Source organism: Mus musculus, chromosome 11 (genome assembly GCF_000001635.26).
Source record: "Mus musculus strain C57BL/6J chromosome 11, GRCm38.p6 C57BL/6J".
Classification (NCBI taxonomy): Eukaryota; Metazoa; Chordata; class Mammalia; order Rodentia; family Muridae; genus Mus; species Mus musculus.
In genome coordinates, this window is record NC_000077.6 from 73,226,308 (window position 1) to 73,244,120 (window position 17,813).

General features: G+C 49.7%; 1 protein-coding gene across 1 annotated transcript in view; it reads left to right on the forward strand.

Moving 5' to 3' along the window:
• The first annotated feature begins 7,841 nt into the window (after positions 1-7,841).
• The window catches only part of Trpv1 (transient receptor potential cation channel, subfamily V, member 1), a 27,174-nt gene continuing 17,202 nt past the window's right edge, over positions 7,842-17,813 (forward strand). Inside the window, exons 1-7 of the mRNA NM_001001445.2 lie at positions 7,842-8,060; positions 11,919-12,235; positions 12,970-13,136; positions 13,214-13,366; positions 13,834-13,974; positions 14,076-14,374; positions 15,299-15,478. Of these exons, the coding sequence (NP_001001445.1) occupies positions 11,952-12,235; positions 12,970-13,136; positions 13,214-13,366; positions 13,834-13,974; positions 14,076-14,374; positions 15,299-15,478 (1,224 nt within the window). The 5' untranslated portion in view covers positions 7,842-8,060; positions 11,919-11,951. The remainder of the gene's footprint in view (positions 8,061-11,918; positions 12,236-12,969; positions 13,137-13,213; positions 13,367-13,833; positions 13,975-14,075; positions 14,375-15,298; positions 15,479-17,813) is intronic.

Consider the following 17,813-nt stretch of genomic DNA (forward strand, 5'->3'; position numbering starts at 1 on the left):
CGCCAAGATGGCGGAAAGAGGAAGGCAAGGCCTGGTGGTGTGTTGATGAATTCTTATCACCAGGAGATAAAATAAGCCTGGGTGACAGTAATCTCCATTCCCAGAAGGGTGAGTCTTGTATACTCCATGAAAGTGACATCCAGACAAGTCTTAAGAGCTTCAGTAATATTTTATATTTTCGGTACCTGCTGTGCAGTGAGAACTGATCTAAGTCCTGCTTATTTGAACCCGTTTAATTTTTTTTAACCCAGGAGGTGAGTGTTGTCCCATTTTATAGGTGGAGAAACAGACACACTAGAAAGCTAAGTAACTTCACTTGAAGCACACGACGAATGGTCCCAGTGCCAGAGCTCACTCTCTTGTCTCTCTAACTTATTCACTTTGACCATATTTCTTTTCGCTACATTTCTTATTATTTTTAAATTTTATTTACTATTGTTTCATCATATTCTTTCCACTCCCCCAACTTCTCCCAGATCCTCCCCACCTCCCTAACCAACACTTCATGTTCTCTTTCCCACTTTTTATCTCTAAAACAGAAAAAAACCAAATATCAACAAAACAAAATTCCCCAAAGACAAAAAAAAAAACCCATAAAACAACACCACAATACAGCACAATACATGCACACATACACACAGACACACACACACTATGGAGTCTGTTTTGTGTTGGTCAGCAACTCCTGAGGATAAGGTCTCCCTTGGAGTGTGGTTGATATACCCAGTGTCACTCCCTTGGAGAAAAGTGATTTCCCTTCTCCTAGCAGATATTAATTGCAAATAACTTTCTGATAGGGATTTTGTGTCCAGCCATGCTTCTCGTTCCAGGATTTTGTATGGCTTAAATTTGCTCAGGTCTTGTGCAAGCTGTCACACTCTTTGCAAGTCCATACACTGTTTCCTCAGAGTCTTCCACTGCCTCTGGTTCTTACAATCTTTCTGCCTCCTCTTCCCCATAGATCTCGGGCCTTGAGGGGAGAGGTTTGATGAAGACATTCCACTTAGGGCTTAGTGCTCCAAGGCCTCTCACTCTGCACATTGTCCATCGTGGGTCTCTGTGTTAATTCCCATCTATTGCAAGAAGCTTCTCTGAGGAGGGCTGGGTGAGGCACTGATGGAGTGCAGGGGCTCTGGGGTCCCTGGTAGACTGGTTCTGTAGGCTGGTGGGATACCACAAAGGAATGAAGGTGGGCTAAGAGAATTGGCTGGGGATGGCAAGGAAGAATTAGGGGGACCCTGGGTCTGTATGAGGAGGCAGAGATTCAAGGGGATGAAGGTGGGCTGTGAAGACAGAGCCCACTCTCTTAGAACTCTAGGGAAAGGGGTAAGGGCAAGTGCATGTATTCACATTCAGGTGTTGATACATCCAGCGTGTGACACCTGATCTGGAATAATTTGGTCAGAGGGGAAATGAAATGATGCCTCCCGGAGTTCCCGTGAGACATGTTGGCCAAACTGTCACTGAAGGGTGCATTCTCCTGAAGTTAGTGGAGTTTAGAGGGCTGGGGCTTCTTGGGTTGGAGGTGTATGGTTGATGGTTTGGATGGTATGGGCACTGGATGGGAGGGTAGCTTCTACAGAAGGCAGCAGCCTTGGGAGAGGCTATAAAATGACCTGGAGAGAGTTGGGCAGACAGAGGTGTGAACTTCAGCCCATGCTTCCCGGACAGCACCACTCAGCCTGAGAATGCAGTTACATACGGATCATGTAGCATTCATGTTTTCATTTTTTTCCTCCCAAGCAGAACAGAAACCCCCGAAGGCAGGTCCACGTGCTCTCTGTTCTGTCCTCTTTCACCCTGATTTGCCCAGTGCTGATATTTGGAAAGCAGACTCCTGCCTCTGTCTATGGCTCTGCATCAGGTGCCTACTGCACAGTCCTGGTGGCACATCTGCCTGGGGATTCCCTGCAGCAGCAGCAGGGACACTGTTTTCCAGTCAGTGGTTGCTATAGGCCCTGTCTGATGTGTGTGGGTCTTGTATGATTCTTATCCACTGTGGTGTCCCAGTGGGCAGAGGCCTTCTGCTCACCTTCTTGTATCAATGTGAGGGCCTCAAAGCAGAGGCCTTCTGCTCACCTTCTTTTATCAATGTGAGAGTCTCAAAGCACTTGACTTTTGCCTCAGCCATGACTTTTGTCCAGGTCAAGTTGTTTCGTTTTTTTTTTTTTTTTCTTGTTTCTAATGCTAAGGGGCAGACATTGTCTAGCTGTGTCCATTATAGAGCCAGATGATGGACTATCTTACAGTCATTTCACACAAAGTCTTTGTTTAATGACATAGGAAGATGCCCTAATAAAATATCTACCATAAAATAAAAACATTTGCAACTCACCATACTTCTTAATTTATAAGGTACTAGTGATTGAAAGAGGCTTAATAAAAAATGTTTTAGGAATAAATAATCCATAGTACATTAAGCATAGATTAAAATGCAAGATCCATTTCAACCTAAGACAAATCAGAAGGTAAGAAACACATCAGGGCAAGTCTTAGGCAGCAAGATGGTGTCATTACAGAGATGTTTGCTGGGCTGACTCTTGACTCATGAAACATTAAGCAAATCTTTTTTTTTTTTTCATTATAGAGCAATTAGTCACAACCTCAGGCTAATGGCCGGACGCAGCTTGGCAGTCAGCAGCTGTGGTTCTGAGAACATTAATTCCTCTGGTCTGCCTTGGTTCCTGGAGGTCATTTACCACCAGTTCATTAGTCCCCAGCACGAAGAAATAGTCTCAGGTACAGCTCCGAGGTCATGCTCCTGCAGCTGGCATTGAACACAGCTGGACCTACTCTGTGCCAATCCACTTTCTGGCCGCACAACCCTCTAGGTGCCTTTGCCCTTGCTCCCTGTCACTGCCCTGGGACAGCTCTGGAGGTCAGGGACCAGTCTTCTGTGTTGGGTGTATGGGGGCCTCATTTCTCCAGCTAGCCCAGATGGTCAGTTCCTTCTGTTCCTTTCTCTCCTCCAGATTGGCCCTTTTAGACTCACACGGACACCCAGCAACGCAAGCGGGATGTGGGAGGGGAAGTCATCCTTGTCTAGGTTTGTTGTTTGTTGCCTGGATCAGGGACCATTGAAGCTGTTTAAAATCTGGGAAGGGAAACAGAAAAGTCAGGAAGTTGAGTCCCAGCATGAGATTTAGGGAGCTCCAGGTGAACCAAGAAGCCTGCCCTGCTCCCGGGGTTGGGACTGGCACCATTCACCCCTACCTGGCTCTTCTGGAGATGCCATTTTGATAACCAGTCCTTTCAAGGAAGGCTTTAAAACCTTTTCCACCTTGGATCTCTTTTCACCTGAGAAAACTTTACCTGAATGAATGTCTATAGGTGTATAGAAGAGGTATATGGAGTAGATGTTTGTGGACCATATAGAAAAGTTTACTTTAGGGCTGGGTGTGGTGGTGCACACCTTTAATCCTAGAACTTGGGAGGCAGAGGCAGGTGGATCTCTGGGAGTTTGAGGCCAGCCTGGCCTGTCTATAGAGACTCTGTCTCAAGACAGACAGTCAGACAGACGAACAAGAAACTTATTTAAGCCAGACAGTGGTGGTATACGCCTTTAATCCTAGCACTTGGGAGGCAGAGGCAGGCAGATTTCTGAGTTCGAGGCCAGCCTGGTCTACAGAGTGAGTTCCAGGACAGCCATGGCTACACAGAGAAACCCTGCTTTGAAAAACCAAAAAAAAAAAAAATCAAATTTAATACTAATGAGGCAGATGAGTTTGTCTAACAAAACCCACCAAAACATACTGATTTGATATTCACGTGCTAAAAAAAATGTTAGGAAAATATTACAAGTCTTCGTTTTCTGTAATTCTACCATCATTTTTATGTACAGACAACTTTGTTTGCACAATCAAAATGCTGCAGTTCACAACATACAAATCTGAGCCACGGTGTTTTAGGTTTTGATCATTGGCATTGCGTGTCATGGACATGCTCACAATTCAGAGTGAACCTGGCTTGTGTTCAGAGCCAAGGCTGCAGTGAAGTTGTGCAATGTGACATCTGTGGGCAAGCGTTGCCAGAAGCACCTTAACTACATTACACACTTGATATTGAATTAAGTTTTGAGCATTCAGAAACCTGTTACTGTTTTGATTTTTTTTTTTTTTTTTTTTTTTTTTTTGCTATCCCCAAATTTAGTAATGTGACATGTGGCGTTTGGAACCGACAGTTTAAGAAAGAAGCTTTCCTTCAAACCCTCTGAGGATTTTTTGTTTGTTTGTTTTTGTTTCTGGCTGTGTCGCTCTAGCCTCATACCTCAGGAGGAGCCAGGTGTGGTGGCTCATTTCTGTCATCCCAGCACTTCTGACACAGAAACGTGAAGGTTGATGCAAGTCTGAGGGCAGCCTGGTCTACACAGTGTGTTCCAGGTCAGCCACGGCTTTGTAGCCGGATCCTACTTCAAAACACAACAAACAAAAATCCTAGAGAAACTCAGAGAGAAGCAATTTAGATCCTAGGGCCAGGATCAAGAGCTCATCTTAAGTCATTGTGGCCCCTGGTGCAGCACTCATAGGAAACAGTGGCTCTGGGTGACCATAGTGGCCTCTAGCATCTTTTGTGCCCAATTTTGCTCGGTCACTTGTCGGTGTGTCTTTCCTCTTTCCCATCATCCAGAGCCTAGGGAACACTGGTGCCCAGAAGTTACCATGAAAGCGCGCTTGACTTCCAGAGAGGTTAATGAACACCTTGTCGCCCAGAGCCAAGATCACCGTGCTGCAGCCTGTGATTCAGAGAGCCTCGTCAATCGCTGTGATGCTTAAACAGAAGGTTTGTCCTTGCCACCTGTGCTCAGTACAAATGATATTCAGGTAAAGTCACACCAGACCACAGTCCACACCTGCTGCCTTGGGCAGGGCACAGTGCAGGTTCATAGTGATGAGCACAACAGCTTCTATTGCCCCAGGCCATTTGGCATCTCAGAAGCAAGTCACAAAAACAAGAAGTGCTGTGTCAAGCTAGCATTAGGAGGCACCAGAGGACACCAGTGCAACCATCGCCATGCTCGGGCAGGTCACGTTGCCTGTGTGTGCTTCATTTCTATATCCATATGATGCGGGCAGTCATATCCAGTGGGCTAGAGAGATGGCTGGGTCAGAAACAGCACTTGCTATTCGAGCATGAGGACTTTAGTTCAAAATCCCAACACCCTATAAAAAGTCAGGCCTGGGTGCATGTGCCAGTAAATCTCACACCTGATTTTCTGCACTGGGTCTGGCAAATACAAGCACAGGCACATGCATCCACATGTTTAGGAACATGTGTGTACACACACCCACACACCCACACCTCATACTTAGCTCATGAAGTGTTTGTGAGCCCAATGGGATAGTATGCATGAAGTGCATATACCAACCTGGAATGTTCTATGCTTCCAGTTAAGTACCTCTGACCACTGCTGCTGTTGACATTGGAACTGGGACCACAGAGCCACCTACCACAGGAAGTGTATAGGCCGAGTTTTCTGAAGGAGTTTGGAAGTGATCAGTTTAGGCTGGGCTTTAGACAGGGAAGGGCCTGTGGAGGTAAGGCTGGATGGCAGAACTGTGATACCTATTGTTCTTACCTGGTATCTGAAGACTGCTAAGTAAGTGGAGAAGATGGATGGTGCAGGTGGCTTCGGCAGAACAGGGGCAGAGGAAGAGTGTGGGGGCAGCGTAGTGGGTATAGAGGAAAAGCCTCTCCACCCCGTGATGATAGAAGATGGGTCCCAGTAGGAAAAGAAACACTCTGTGGGCTACAGACACAGAGCTGAAGGCCGGAGCATCTTTCAGCAGTGTAGACCACCAGGAGGCTGGGGGAAGGACCAGGATGACTGGTGATCAGGAAGTAGGGATGGAGGGGCACTTCTGACCTCCCAGCTGAGAGAGAGGGACTGGCTGGCAGACAGAAGGAGGGATGGGTGGGAGGCCTAGAAATTGAGGGCAGACAGGTCGGAGACGGAGAGGATGACGACAAGAGATCGTATCTGACTAGAGGACCAGAAGAAGGAGAGTCCTTTTACAGTCAGGGGACAGCCAGTCATGGATGCTTAATTCAGACAGAACAGAGGTGGCACTGAGACCAGCTGAGAGAAGGATTTGCTGTCCCTAGGTACAGGTTCAGGGAGGTAGAGATGGACCTCAGAGAGATACAAGGTCTGGGGGGTTGTTTAAGAAAGACAGTTCAGTTTGGGAGGTGAAAAAGCTCTGGAGAGTTGGTGATAGCAGATGCCAATAATGTGAACGAACTGAAGGCCACCCAACTGTGCATTTGAAGTGTTTAGGATAATGAAGTTTAGACTCCCTATGTCTTACCACAATCTAAAAAAAACAAGAACAAGCCCTTGGTATCCTAGGAACTGCAGCTAAAATGGAGCAGTGTGGTGAGGAATGGTTGCTAAGCCTGGCTCTCATGCCCAGACTAGTCATGTGATCTGAAAGTCATGTGATCTGAATAACTGTCTAACACCTCCGAGTCACAGGTTTCTCTTCAGCCACTTGAGTATGACAGTCTTTGCTCCCCCTTGCTCAGGGTTGTTACTGGGCCTAGAGGTGGGTGTGGAGAAGCTCTTTGGTACCCCTTCTGCAGGGTGGCTGGGAGTTACTGTGCTCTGATGACTCCACTCTGGTCCCAGCTTTGTACTACTCCAGGAGGAGCTGCAGTGGCTGGTCTGAGCTCCATCCAGGCTGTGTCTGAACCATGACTTGTTAAAGAAATAAAAAGGAAAGAAAAGGACATGGCCACTCCTAGGTATGGTGGAGGAGAACGTTTATTGTAGATAAAGGGCAAGCATAGCCAGAGGCAGACATGTCTGGGAGAGTCCAGAGTGGTTGTGTCCCTGAGCCATGTGGGGAGGTGGGGTGGGGGCTCGCAGAGAGGGAGGGAGAGAGGAGAGAGGGGAACCAGATGCAGCAGCCAGGAGGCCAAAGGTACAAAAGGGGTAGGGAACCACAATGTATAGATTATATAGGGAAGAGCCTCTGGCAGAAGGGCAGCCCAGCCTCTGGGCTGGAGAGTTCAGGATAGAGGGTAGGGTATGCCAGCCATACCCTGAAACAGGTAGGGATTGAGGGGTGCTGGGAGAACCTAGAGGTCAGGTCCACTTTGACATGTTAAATAGGCATCTCAGCCATTTGTCCAGGGTAATATAATTGAAACGTAATATAATTTGAAATGTAATACAATTCAGATCCCCCTGGCTTCCTAGTGGCAGTTGCTTGGGTGGATGGATTTTGCAGAATGTTTGTGGGTGCAGCCTTGCACGTACTCCCTGAAAGCTGGTGGACTTTCCTAGGCAGGATCTGGGAAGGAGTGGACTTGTTCTAATCACACACTGTGTGTGATGTGTGATGTATGAACCTGCTTCTTGGTAGTTAGGACGGCATTGGAGGAGGTGAGAAATTAGCACACATCATTTTGTGTGTGTGTGTGTTCTGTTGTTCACTAAGGAACCCCAGTCCAGTAAGATTGGGTCCTGGAAGACCTAGAGACCCCCAAGCTTAATCTCTACCCTGGGTTTGAGTACACAGGAACCCAGAGGCCCAAAGGAGGCAGGGCCTCCAGACGAGACAGGTGGCTCAGAGGTCCCAGTCATTTCCCTTTGAAAACACGGCAGCTTCAGGACACTGGGTTTTGCATCTCTGGCTGTGAGAGTCCTTTAAAGGAGCTACTTCCCAGACATATAGAAAAGATGGTTTGGAAAATCAAGGCTCCAAGAGCTAAGGCATGGCTTAGGCTGGACTGGGCTGCAGGCAGCTAAGTGCACCTCGGCCCTGGCATGACTGGGGGTGGGGCATTGGCTGTGGTTTCTGAAAAAGGGCAAAAATGATGGGAAAAGCTTTGGGATCCTCTGGGAATCGGAGCCGTGGCAACAGCAGCTGCTGCCATTGCTGCAAATGTTTCCTTGAGTGCCAGAGTATGCCCAGAGCCCATCCCTGCCGTACACCAGGGGAGGGGCGAGGACCCTCACAGAGGCAGGGAGGCCACTCTTACCACACAGCAGCCTGGCTCTCCCACAAAGAACAGCTCCAAGGCACTTGCTCCATTTGGAGTGTGCCTGCACCTAGCTGGTAAGTCCTTCTCATGGGCTGATGGCTCGCCACTGTCCAGCTGTGTGTGGTTCTGCGGGGCTCTGAGGGCCTCGGTGATCCCATCTGAAAACTGGGTTAGTACAGTGGCTGCCTTGGACTTCTGGGAGGCTGAAGCAACAGTACTGCACACTTAACTTGGCTGACTGTAGGCAGTGGGTCCCTGAGAGAGGTGGTGGTTAGTTGGTTTATGTTGGTTCCTGCAGGAGGATTGAGAGACTGCAGATGCCGTAGAGCCCAGAGGTTTGTGCCTATCTGGAGGCCTTCCGTGGGCTGGCTTCTTTGTGCAGAGGTGCAGGGCTGGGCGGGGCAGCCTGGGTTCTTGTCCTGGTTCCTCTGTGTTTTTAGCAGTGTCCTTCTGTTCTTCATTTCCCAGTGTAGAAAACCCACTCAGTTCTCTGTCTTTCCTGAGTTGATGCTTGGGTCTGGTAGAAATGGGTGTGATGTGGGTGACTATGTTCCCCCAGTTTCTCAAAAATCATAGGCAGCCGGAGGGAGATGCTCTCAAGGTCTTAATTGGAGTGATGTTCTGGGTACTGAGGCAGATGGGAGAAGCACCCTCAGTATATCGCTATGGCCTGGAGAGAAAGGAGGGATACCTTCCCCTACAAAGCCAGATTGAATACCACCCATTGACAAAGAAAGGCAGACCCGGGGTTAATGTGGGTCTCTGTAGGCAGGTTTTTCAAGACAGCTCTTCAATGCATCTGAGTTCACAGCCTTGGCATAAACCAGAGCTTCCACCTCCATCAGAAAACCAACAGGTGTTTGCCTAAAACAGGGCCTAATTCCCCGATCCCTGTAACACGGTGACAGGGATATCATACGGGGTTCATTCATGGTACACTTCAGGCATAGCTATGACAGACTGTCTTGCCCCTGTCTTTTCCCCTTAAATGTGCACCCCCCACTCCTGTGTGCTGCCCAGCAATCGTCTCACCAGTAAACTGGGAGAAGCTTGGTTTTCAGTGGGGGGCTGGAAGTAGAATGTGAGCTGCTTCCTGCTTCCTGCTTCCTGCTTCCTGGTTTGGTTTGATTAGGGTCAGCCCAAGGAAGAGGTAAAGACCCAACCATCAGGATTCCTTTACTCTTGGATTTGCAGGCAGCTTATCCACAGGGCAACCATGGACATCGGAGAGAGTGAGGCATAGGATGTGTACATTACCTGCACTTTGCTTGGGGTTTGGGGCATCTAAGGATGCTTGCTAGCTTCATCAGGAGGCTTCTTTAGATTTGGAGCTATGTCTGCTTCCAGGAGTAGGAGGGCCTGGTCTGATCAGTCCCTAGGCCTTACTGTGGAGTTTAGGACCATGTTTAACATGTGAACAGTAGCCCCGAGCCTTCCAGAGAGATGACAGAGTGCTAGAGATGCTTTCAATCAAATCCTGGTTTCCTCCTGATCACTGTGTGCCATCTGGGAAATGACACAACCTCTCTGGGCTTCAGCTTCTCTATCAGCAAAAGATTTACCTTTTAGAGATGTGAGAATTAAGTGAATTTTGTCAAATGTTTGTGTTATACACAGCATGTGCCCAAACATGCTGGCCAATCTTATTCTTATTTGCCTCCTGTGCCTACCGTTTACTTATTTTAATTGATTTTTATTGTGCTTGGAATGGGAGCCAGGGCTTCATGCATACTCCTGTATCCTACCACTGAATCATACCCCCAGTCCTGTTGAGCTTTTAAACCAACTACAGTCTCCACAGACTATGGACAGTCCTGGGCAGGAAGCTGTCTTCTGAAAGCTGACACCAGCACCAGTCCCCTTGCTTCCAAAGCTTCTCACAGCTTCCCGTTGTCTGCCTAATCCTGTTCCCATTCTGTTTCCTGGCCTTCAAGGCCCACAGCGTATATAGCACAGTGAGGATGGAGCTGTGTGACAGGCCAAGCAAATGAGGAGAGGTTAGAAGGGGGCATCGGTGTCTGGGAGCACCCAGGATCAGACAGCTTCAGGTGCTCCTGAGAGCAGACCAGCAGGGGAAGCAGCTATGCTTTGCCAGCCACAGGCTGGGACAGGTCAGGCTTTTGTCTTTGTCTTTTTTTTTTTTTTTTTTGGCTGTGAACATTAGTCCACAGCAGACTCATGGGCCTGGCCTGGCTCCATACTCGGGATTTGTGCAGTCTGAACTTTCCCTTGAAAACACAGGACTCAAGAGACCTCCCCCACCTCTGTCAGTGGCTGCTTTCCAGAATGCAGACACAGCTGGAATGTTCATTTCCCTAACCGACTGTGAACTGAGGAGGAAGAGAGTATAGGACTGATGGCTTTTATTTCTCTCACAGAGTCCAACACTACCTTTCCTTTTCTAAAAACATGTTTTAAAATTTCTTCTTTGAGAATGTTATACATGGATACAGTATGTTTGATCATATGCACCCTCTTAACCCTCTTAGCCCCAAGCTACCCCATGTCACCCTCTGAACTTCATGTCTTCCTCCTCCTCTTCTTCATGAATGAAACGAGTGTAGACCTAGTGTTCTTGGGTATAGGATTATCCATTGGAGTATGGGCAACCTGCCAGGGACTACACTTGTGAAGAAAATTGACTTTTTTCCCTCTCGGCAGCCAACAACTACCAATAACTCATAGCCCTCTGGCATCCACTAAAGTGTGGATTCAATTGATCTTGTACAGGAAACCATGGCTGCTATGAGTCCCCCAGTGCAGTGGTCCTATCATGTCCAGAAGCCATTGTTTCATGGTGGTCCTCATGGACCTCTGGCTCTTCTTCCACGGTATTCCTTGAGCCTTAGTGGGAAGGAACACATCATGGATTTCTGCTGGGCAGAGGTCACAGGGCATGGAAGGAAGCAAGCAGCTAGACAGATAGTTAGACAACAAGGCGGACTGTGCTAAAAGGGTTATCAGGGTGGACAGGCAGGGGCCTGGTCACTCCAAAGGTTCAGGGATGATGGGGCTTTGCTGAGGTAGGAGTACTCATGTTGGCTCCTGGGGGGAGGTGGTATTTGAGAGGTGGGAAGATTTTGGAAGGGAAGAGGAGACCACAGTCCAGGTGGAGGTGGGTTGGGAGGAAAAGCCTCTGGTCCAGGAGAGGCCTGGGCACTAGGAGGCCGGACGGCCAGCAGGTGGAGGGAGAGCATGGGAGATGGGGTAGGAAGTGTCAGCTCCCTCTCAAGGGGAGTACACTCACCTGAGCAGCCAGCTTAGCTCTAGAGGTTCAGGTCTAGAACACCTGCCAGCCCCACAGCAAACGATGTGGCCAAGTATAGACCGGGATGCTTGAAATACACCCACTTCACAAAATTGACCCAAGGCATGCTATGTGCTGCACATGTGTGTGCACGCACACCAATTCCCTCCTGACACAGTGGTTGCTGTTGCTGCAGCTGTGTGGAAGGGCAGAGTCGGGTGCTATGTGTGGCTGCTGGCACCCAGTACAGAAGTTTTGCAGTACGGATGGGGTCATTCTTCTCCTCTGTGAATACAAACTGCGTGGCTCTTTGGGGGCTTGGTCATCCTCATCGGTCTTGATACTGAGTTCCTCCACAATGCGTCTCTACTCTGATATGGGGATGTAGGAAGAACAGACCAGGCAGCTGAGCACTCCAGACCTGGCTGGCTCTAGGTGGGAAGCCTGGCCACTGTGACCACAGAGCCTGCTGATCACTGCAGTTGTTTCCCCGGGGCTGCTGAAGTGGGAGGCACAGCTCTGAAAACTTTAGTTCTTCAGGGCACTACTAATTAGACTTTCAAGGTGTCCTGATTAACGGGGTGCGGGGGGGGAGGGGAGGGGACTTGACAAGAAGAGCGTGGAGGGGATGAGACTCTGTGGTCCCCAAGATGGGCACAGACCTCATCTTTGTGGCTATCTGCAGGTTGCAAATTGGGCCACAGAAGATCTGGAAAGGATGGAGAAATGGGCTAGCTTAGACTCGGATGAATCTGAGCCCCCAGCCCAAGAGAACTCCTGCCCGGACCCTCCAGACAGAGACCCTAACTCCAAGCCGCCTCCAGCCAAGCCCCACATCTTTGCTACCAGGAGTCGCACCCGGCTTTTTGGGAAGGGTGACTCAGAAGAGGCCTCTCCCATGGACTGCCCTTATGAGGAAGGCGGGCTGGCCTCCTGCCCTATCATCACCGTCAGCTCTGTTGTCACTCTCCAGAGGTCTGTGGATGGACCTACCTGTCTCAGGTAAGTCTGGGGGGGCCTTCCCTTCCAAGACCCAAGTGCCACCCAAGACCGGTGGCAGTCCCAGCCGTCAGCTAACACCTCCGTTAAATGTCACAGAGCTGGGGAGCTGGGGAGCTGGGGAGCTGGGGAGCTGGGAAGCCTTCAGAGGTGGTCTGGCCCACACTCTTGCGATCTTGCGGGACACACAGTCACATATGCTGGAGTGCATGTGCATGCTGATTCCAGCTGCCAGCACATGCCAACACATGCTAAGTACCCAGACCCCAGTGCTCACCAGCCCCAGGTACTTCAGCTTCACGTTCAAGGTTAGGATCTTGTGGACCAAGAAGACAAATTTTGTACAGGTGAGGAGCCTACCAGCCTTCCTGCCTCCCCTGAGGCAGGGCAGGGAGTCACTCAGGATGGCTTCTGGGTAGTGTGAAGGGCTAAGGCATCCATGGATGGATAAGGGCTTATCCATCATTCATAAGGGCCAAGGCAACCATGCCTAGCCCCTCTAGGCTCCTGTCTCCTGAGCTCCAGAAGGAAGGCCAGTGGGCTGGGTGGAAGACAGGTGACAGTAGCAACAAAAGTTTTCTCCACGGTGTCTGCAGATAGGCCAAGGGCAGGATGGGGACACGAGTATCCCAGGGTCCTCATTACAATTACATGTGTTTCCTAAACTGGCTGGTTTGCCTTGGGACTCAGTCACACTCCTTGCTGGGCCTGAGATGAGGGTATGACTTATTTCTCAGGCAGACATCCCAGGACTCTGTCTCCACTGGTGTTGAGACGCCCCCAAGGCTCTATGATCGCAGGAGCATCTTCGACGCTGTGGCTCAGAGCAACTGCCAGGAGCTGGAGAGCCTGCTGTCCTTCCTGCAGAAGAGCAAGAAGCGCCTGACTGACAGCGAGTTCAAAGGTGGCCCTGTGTGGACTGGCTTCCCAAGGGGCCTTTTCCAATCTTGACCTGGCTTTGACCCTCTCTCTGCCCTGCAGACCCAGAGACGGGAAAGACCTGTCTGCTCAAAGCCATGCTCAATCTGCACAATGGGCAGAACGACACCATTGCTCTGCTCCTGGACATTGCCCGGAAGACAGATAGCCTGAAGCAGTTTGTCAATGCCAGCTACACAGACAGCTACTACAAGGGTGAGGTGGGGGTGGCCTGGTACGGCTACAGAACATCTGCACCCTGGGGGGACTGCCCCAATCCCTGTCACTGTGTTGTTTTCTCCTGGTTCTGATCCCTGCCCTTGCACATCTGCAGTCTCCTCCCGTGGCCCTGGGATCTCTGCTGCCCTCCTGCTGACTTGGTGGTCCCTATCCTTTGCTGTCATATCTTCTGCCTTTCTTTCTCCTCCTCCCTCCTCCCTCCTTCCCTCTGCCTCCTTTCCTTTGAAGCTTAGTATTTTCTGCTCATTTTTGTTGCCGCTTCAAGACTTTGCTGGCCTAATTTGTAGATCCTGGCCTCCTACAGTGAGAGGTTGTGCAGACATTTTCTGGGTGCTTCTTTCAGAAGCAGTTGCTACTTGCCCAGGGCCCTTCCCTGGGCACATCTCTTTGGGCCCCCCCACAGGACTGTAATCACAAGGCCAACAGTGCGCCTCCCTCTCTAGGCCAGACAGCATTACACATTGCCATTGAAAGGCGGAACATGGCACTGGTGACCCTCTTGGTGGAGAATGGAGCAGATGTCCAGGCTGCTGCTAACGGGGACTTCTTCAAGAAAACCAAAGGGAGGCCTGGCTTCTACTTTGGTAGGGAGGCCATGTGGTAGACATGAGGGAGCTAGAGGCCCAGTCATCCAGGGACTAGCCTCATTGGTGGGGCTCCACTGGGGATCCTGTGTTCGCTGCAGGTGAGCTGCCCCTGTCCCTGGCTGCGTGCACCAACCAGCTGGCCATTGTGAAGTTCCTGCTGCAGAACTCCTGGCAGCCTGCAGACATCAGTGCACGGGATTCGGTGGGCAACACGGTGCTGCACGCCCTTGTGGAGGTGGCAGATAACACAGCTGACAACACCAAGTTCGTGACAAACATGTACAACGAGATCCTGATCCTGGGGGCCAAACTCCACCCCACACTGAAGCTAGAAGAACTCACCAACAAGAAGGGGCTTACACCGCTGGCTCTGGCTGCCAGCAGTGGGAAGATTGGGGTAGGTTGGGGTTTTGGCCTGGAGCTGTGGACACCAGGCAGGGAGGGTGGCTGGGTAGAGGGCTGTGTGTAGAGGACTCTAATTCTACCCGCTACTGAGGCTGTGAGTGTGAGCCAGAGGAGGTGTAAGCAGAAACCAGGAAGGTCAACATGGCGGTTTCTAATTTCCAACTTTGTCACAGGGACTCAAGGTGTGTGTGTGTGTGTGTGTGTGTGTGTGTGTGTGTGTGTGGTGTGTGTAGCTAGGTTGAAAGAAAAAAGAGGCTGTTGGTGCTTTACTAGGGTGAGCAAGATTTGTGGAATGACAGGGAGGGTCCTAAGGGGGAAGCTTGGAGTATACCAGGCCCCAGACAAATCAGGGTTCTATGGATAATATCAGCAGAGATAATATCAGTAGAAATACTGGGAAACTGTCCCTGCCCCTTTAAGCATTTAAGCCCTGTAGGAGTCTACCTATGGCTTTCATTGTATTTCATTGATTCTGCCTCCTGCTCCCCCCCCCCCCCCCGGAATTGCACTCTGTAGCCCAGGCTGGTTGTAATTTGCTAGCTTGGCCCCAAAGTTGCAACAATCCTCCTGTCCCAGCCTTCTGAATCTGGAATTACAGGCATGAACCATCATGACTAGCTTATTCCTTAGATTTTGATGATTTCTTTCTGGCTTAAAGTTTTCTAGAAAACTTCACTGTCCTTTACAGAGGACTGTAAATCTTGGGGCCCTGGAATAATATACCTGATGTGGGTGTAGCTGAGGTCAGAGGGCAGCTCTGTGGATCTTGATAGTGAGGACGTTGCTGGGGCTTGGCCTGGGTGTCTGAGTGATGGAGTTGGGAAACTGAGTGCATTTACCACAAGAACTCAGAGCCTGCCCAGGGAAGCCACCCATGGCCTGGGCTGGCCTGATGGGGATCTCCTACCTGCCACAGGTCTTGGCCTACATTCTCCAGAGGGAGATCCACGAACCAGAGTGCCGGCACCTGTCCAGGAAGTTCACTGAATGGGCCTATGGGCCCGTGCACTCCTCCCTTTATGACCTGTCCTGCATTGACACCTGTGAGAAGAATTCAGTGCTGGAGGTGATCGCCTACAGTAGCAGTGAGACCCCCGTGAGTGGCCAGGGCCAGGACAATGTATACCCGGCACGACCCTGCCCTTGCTCCAGCTCCATCTGGCCTCTCACATAGAAAACCTGTTGCCAGGAGCCTGTGTCCTCCAGACCTAGTCCACCTCCTTTTTCTTGTGTTTTTCTTAGCAAATGAACGACAACCATTAGCTCATAAACACGAGAGCATCTCAGAAGTGCAGAGATAAGGACAGCTCTCCCTATGGAGTCCTTTGGAGTCCTTTTATTTGTGTAAGCAGGATCACGCTGTGCACGCTGTAGGTTATGCAGTTGCTTTCACTCACTCACGTGTGCTGTAGTTAGCTTTGTATTAGCACGCAGGCGTCTGTCTCACTTAAAAGCTGTTGCCCAGCGTTCACCCACGGGACTGGCAAGCTATCTGCAGTTGCTCACACACTGCAGGCCACTGACACAAGCCTGAGGATTTTCCCCGTGAAAGTTATGGGAAACTGCAATCTCCAAATCAGAAAGCATGCCCGATGTATCTCTTCGTAGTTTTTGAGACAGGGGCTTGCTCTGCAGCTGAGGCTGGCCTTGGACTCCTGATCCTCCTCACTCTAAAGTGCTAGGACTGTAAGCCAGGGGCCACCACACCCCACAGTGAGGAGGAACATCGATATGCATTTACTGGCCTTTTGTACTTCTTTGGTGGGTCTTGGTTTACGGGACTATGTGCTGGCTGCTCCTGGTTTATAGACACCCTTGGCTTCTTAATGAACCAGTCTTTTCTCTATTGCTGTGCTGCCGTGTAGTTTTTCTTCCTGTCTGTCTTTTGCCTTTTAATTTACACACAACACCCTTTACTTATAAAAGGGTTTCATTCTGATAGGGTCAAGCTGCTTGGTGGGTTTTTTTTTTTTTTCCTTTTCCTCTCTCTTATGGCTTCTGGACTGGTGCCATGCTCTGATCTTCATTAGAGTTAGTTACATAGTAGCCTTTCTGTATTCCCTTTCCACTCATTGGTAGGTGTTCATTTTGACTACTTTATCTAGAGATTCCTTCTGTGTGCCAAGGATGGCATTTTACTTAGTATTTCTGGCTTCAAGTGAAGGCTCAGTGATACTGAGTAGTCCTCTCTTCTTAAAGTCATACTCCAAGCTTCTGAAGTGGACTTGGGAGCTGAAATCTCTGCCGGAGGCAGGGAGAGGCTGCCATAGTGCCTCACTAGATAAAGTTGCAATTATAAGACCAGAGTCCAAGGAAGGTGAGGCCTTGGCCTATATTGCCCTGTGAGCACCACCTAGGTTGCCATGTTGAATCTGGCCTCTGAGTTCTTAAAGGGGTGGTCTGAATGAGAATGACCTCATCACAGACTGAGGAATTTAACCCGGAGGAAAAAAAGCTCGGGGACAGCCATCAATAATTCATGTCCCGAACGCTTTCTGGTGGGCCATTCGGCTTGAGCTGATACACTGGTAGAAGGCAGAGATGACCAAGTTACTCCAAATAATAGATCATCCCTGTAGTTGACATCTCTTTAGAGGCCCTTGACTAGCAAGGAGCGTCCCATGCTCCAAAGTGTATAAGGAGCCACACACAAGTGTCTCTGTGGTAGAGTGTAAGTATGAGAGAGAGGCTAGGACAAGCTGCCTTGGGCTCATATGTTATACATCCTCGGTCCCATGAGCCTTCATGTCTTTGGATATGAGACTTTTGCCTAGAGGCTACTTCAAATGACAGTATTTGGCACTGTCCTCCTGCTCTGGGACAGGCCTTTTAGGTTCCTTCACAAGCCATGTATAGGTCCTTGCCATCTCTGCCTGACCCAGGGCTGCAAACAGGAGAAATGAAGACTGTGAAGGCAACCCCAGCTTCCCAAGCAGCCTCTTGTCTGGGAGCGAAGAGAGCCGATTGTTAGAAATGATGAGATTAGATTGTTGGTAAACACTGAAGTCCTTAAGTGAGTCCTTAGGGTAGCTGTTCTCAAGCTTCCTAGTGCTAGGGCCAGTTAATACAGTTCTTCATGTCGTGGTGACCACCCTCCAAGAAAACTATTTTCATTGCTACTAAATAACTGTATTTTTACTACTGTTATGAATTACAATGTAGATATCTGTGTTTTCTGAGGGTTTAGGCAACCCCTATGAAAGGGTTGTTTGACCCCCAGGTTGAGAACCACCGATTTAGGACCTGCCCAGTTTCTCACCAGTCACTGTACTCATGGAGACACTGAAGCTATGAGCGTGGTCAGTCAAGGAACCACAGCAAAGCAGGGACCAACTCGAGGCCTTGGCTGTACAGTGTCTCAGACCTCTGGTGACACTTGGTTGCTGGGCATGCTGAGGGGATAGTCATCCTTAACTGTGTGGGCTACACAG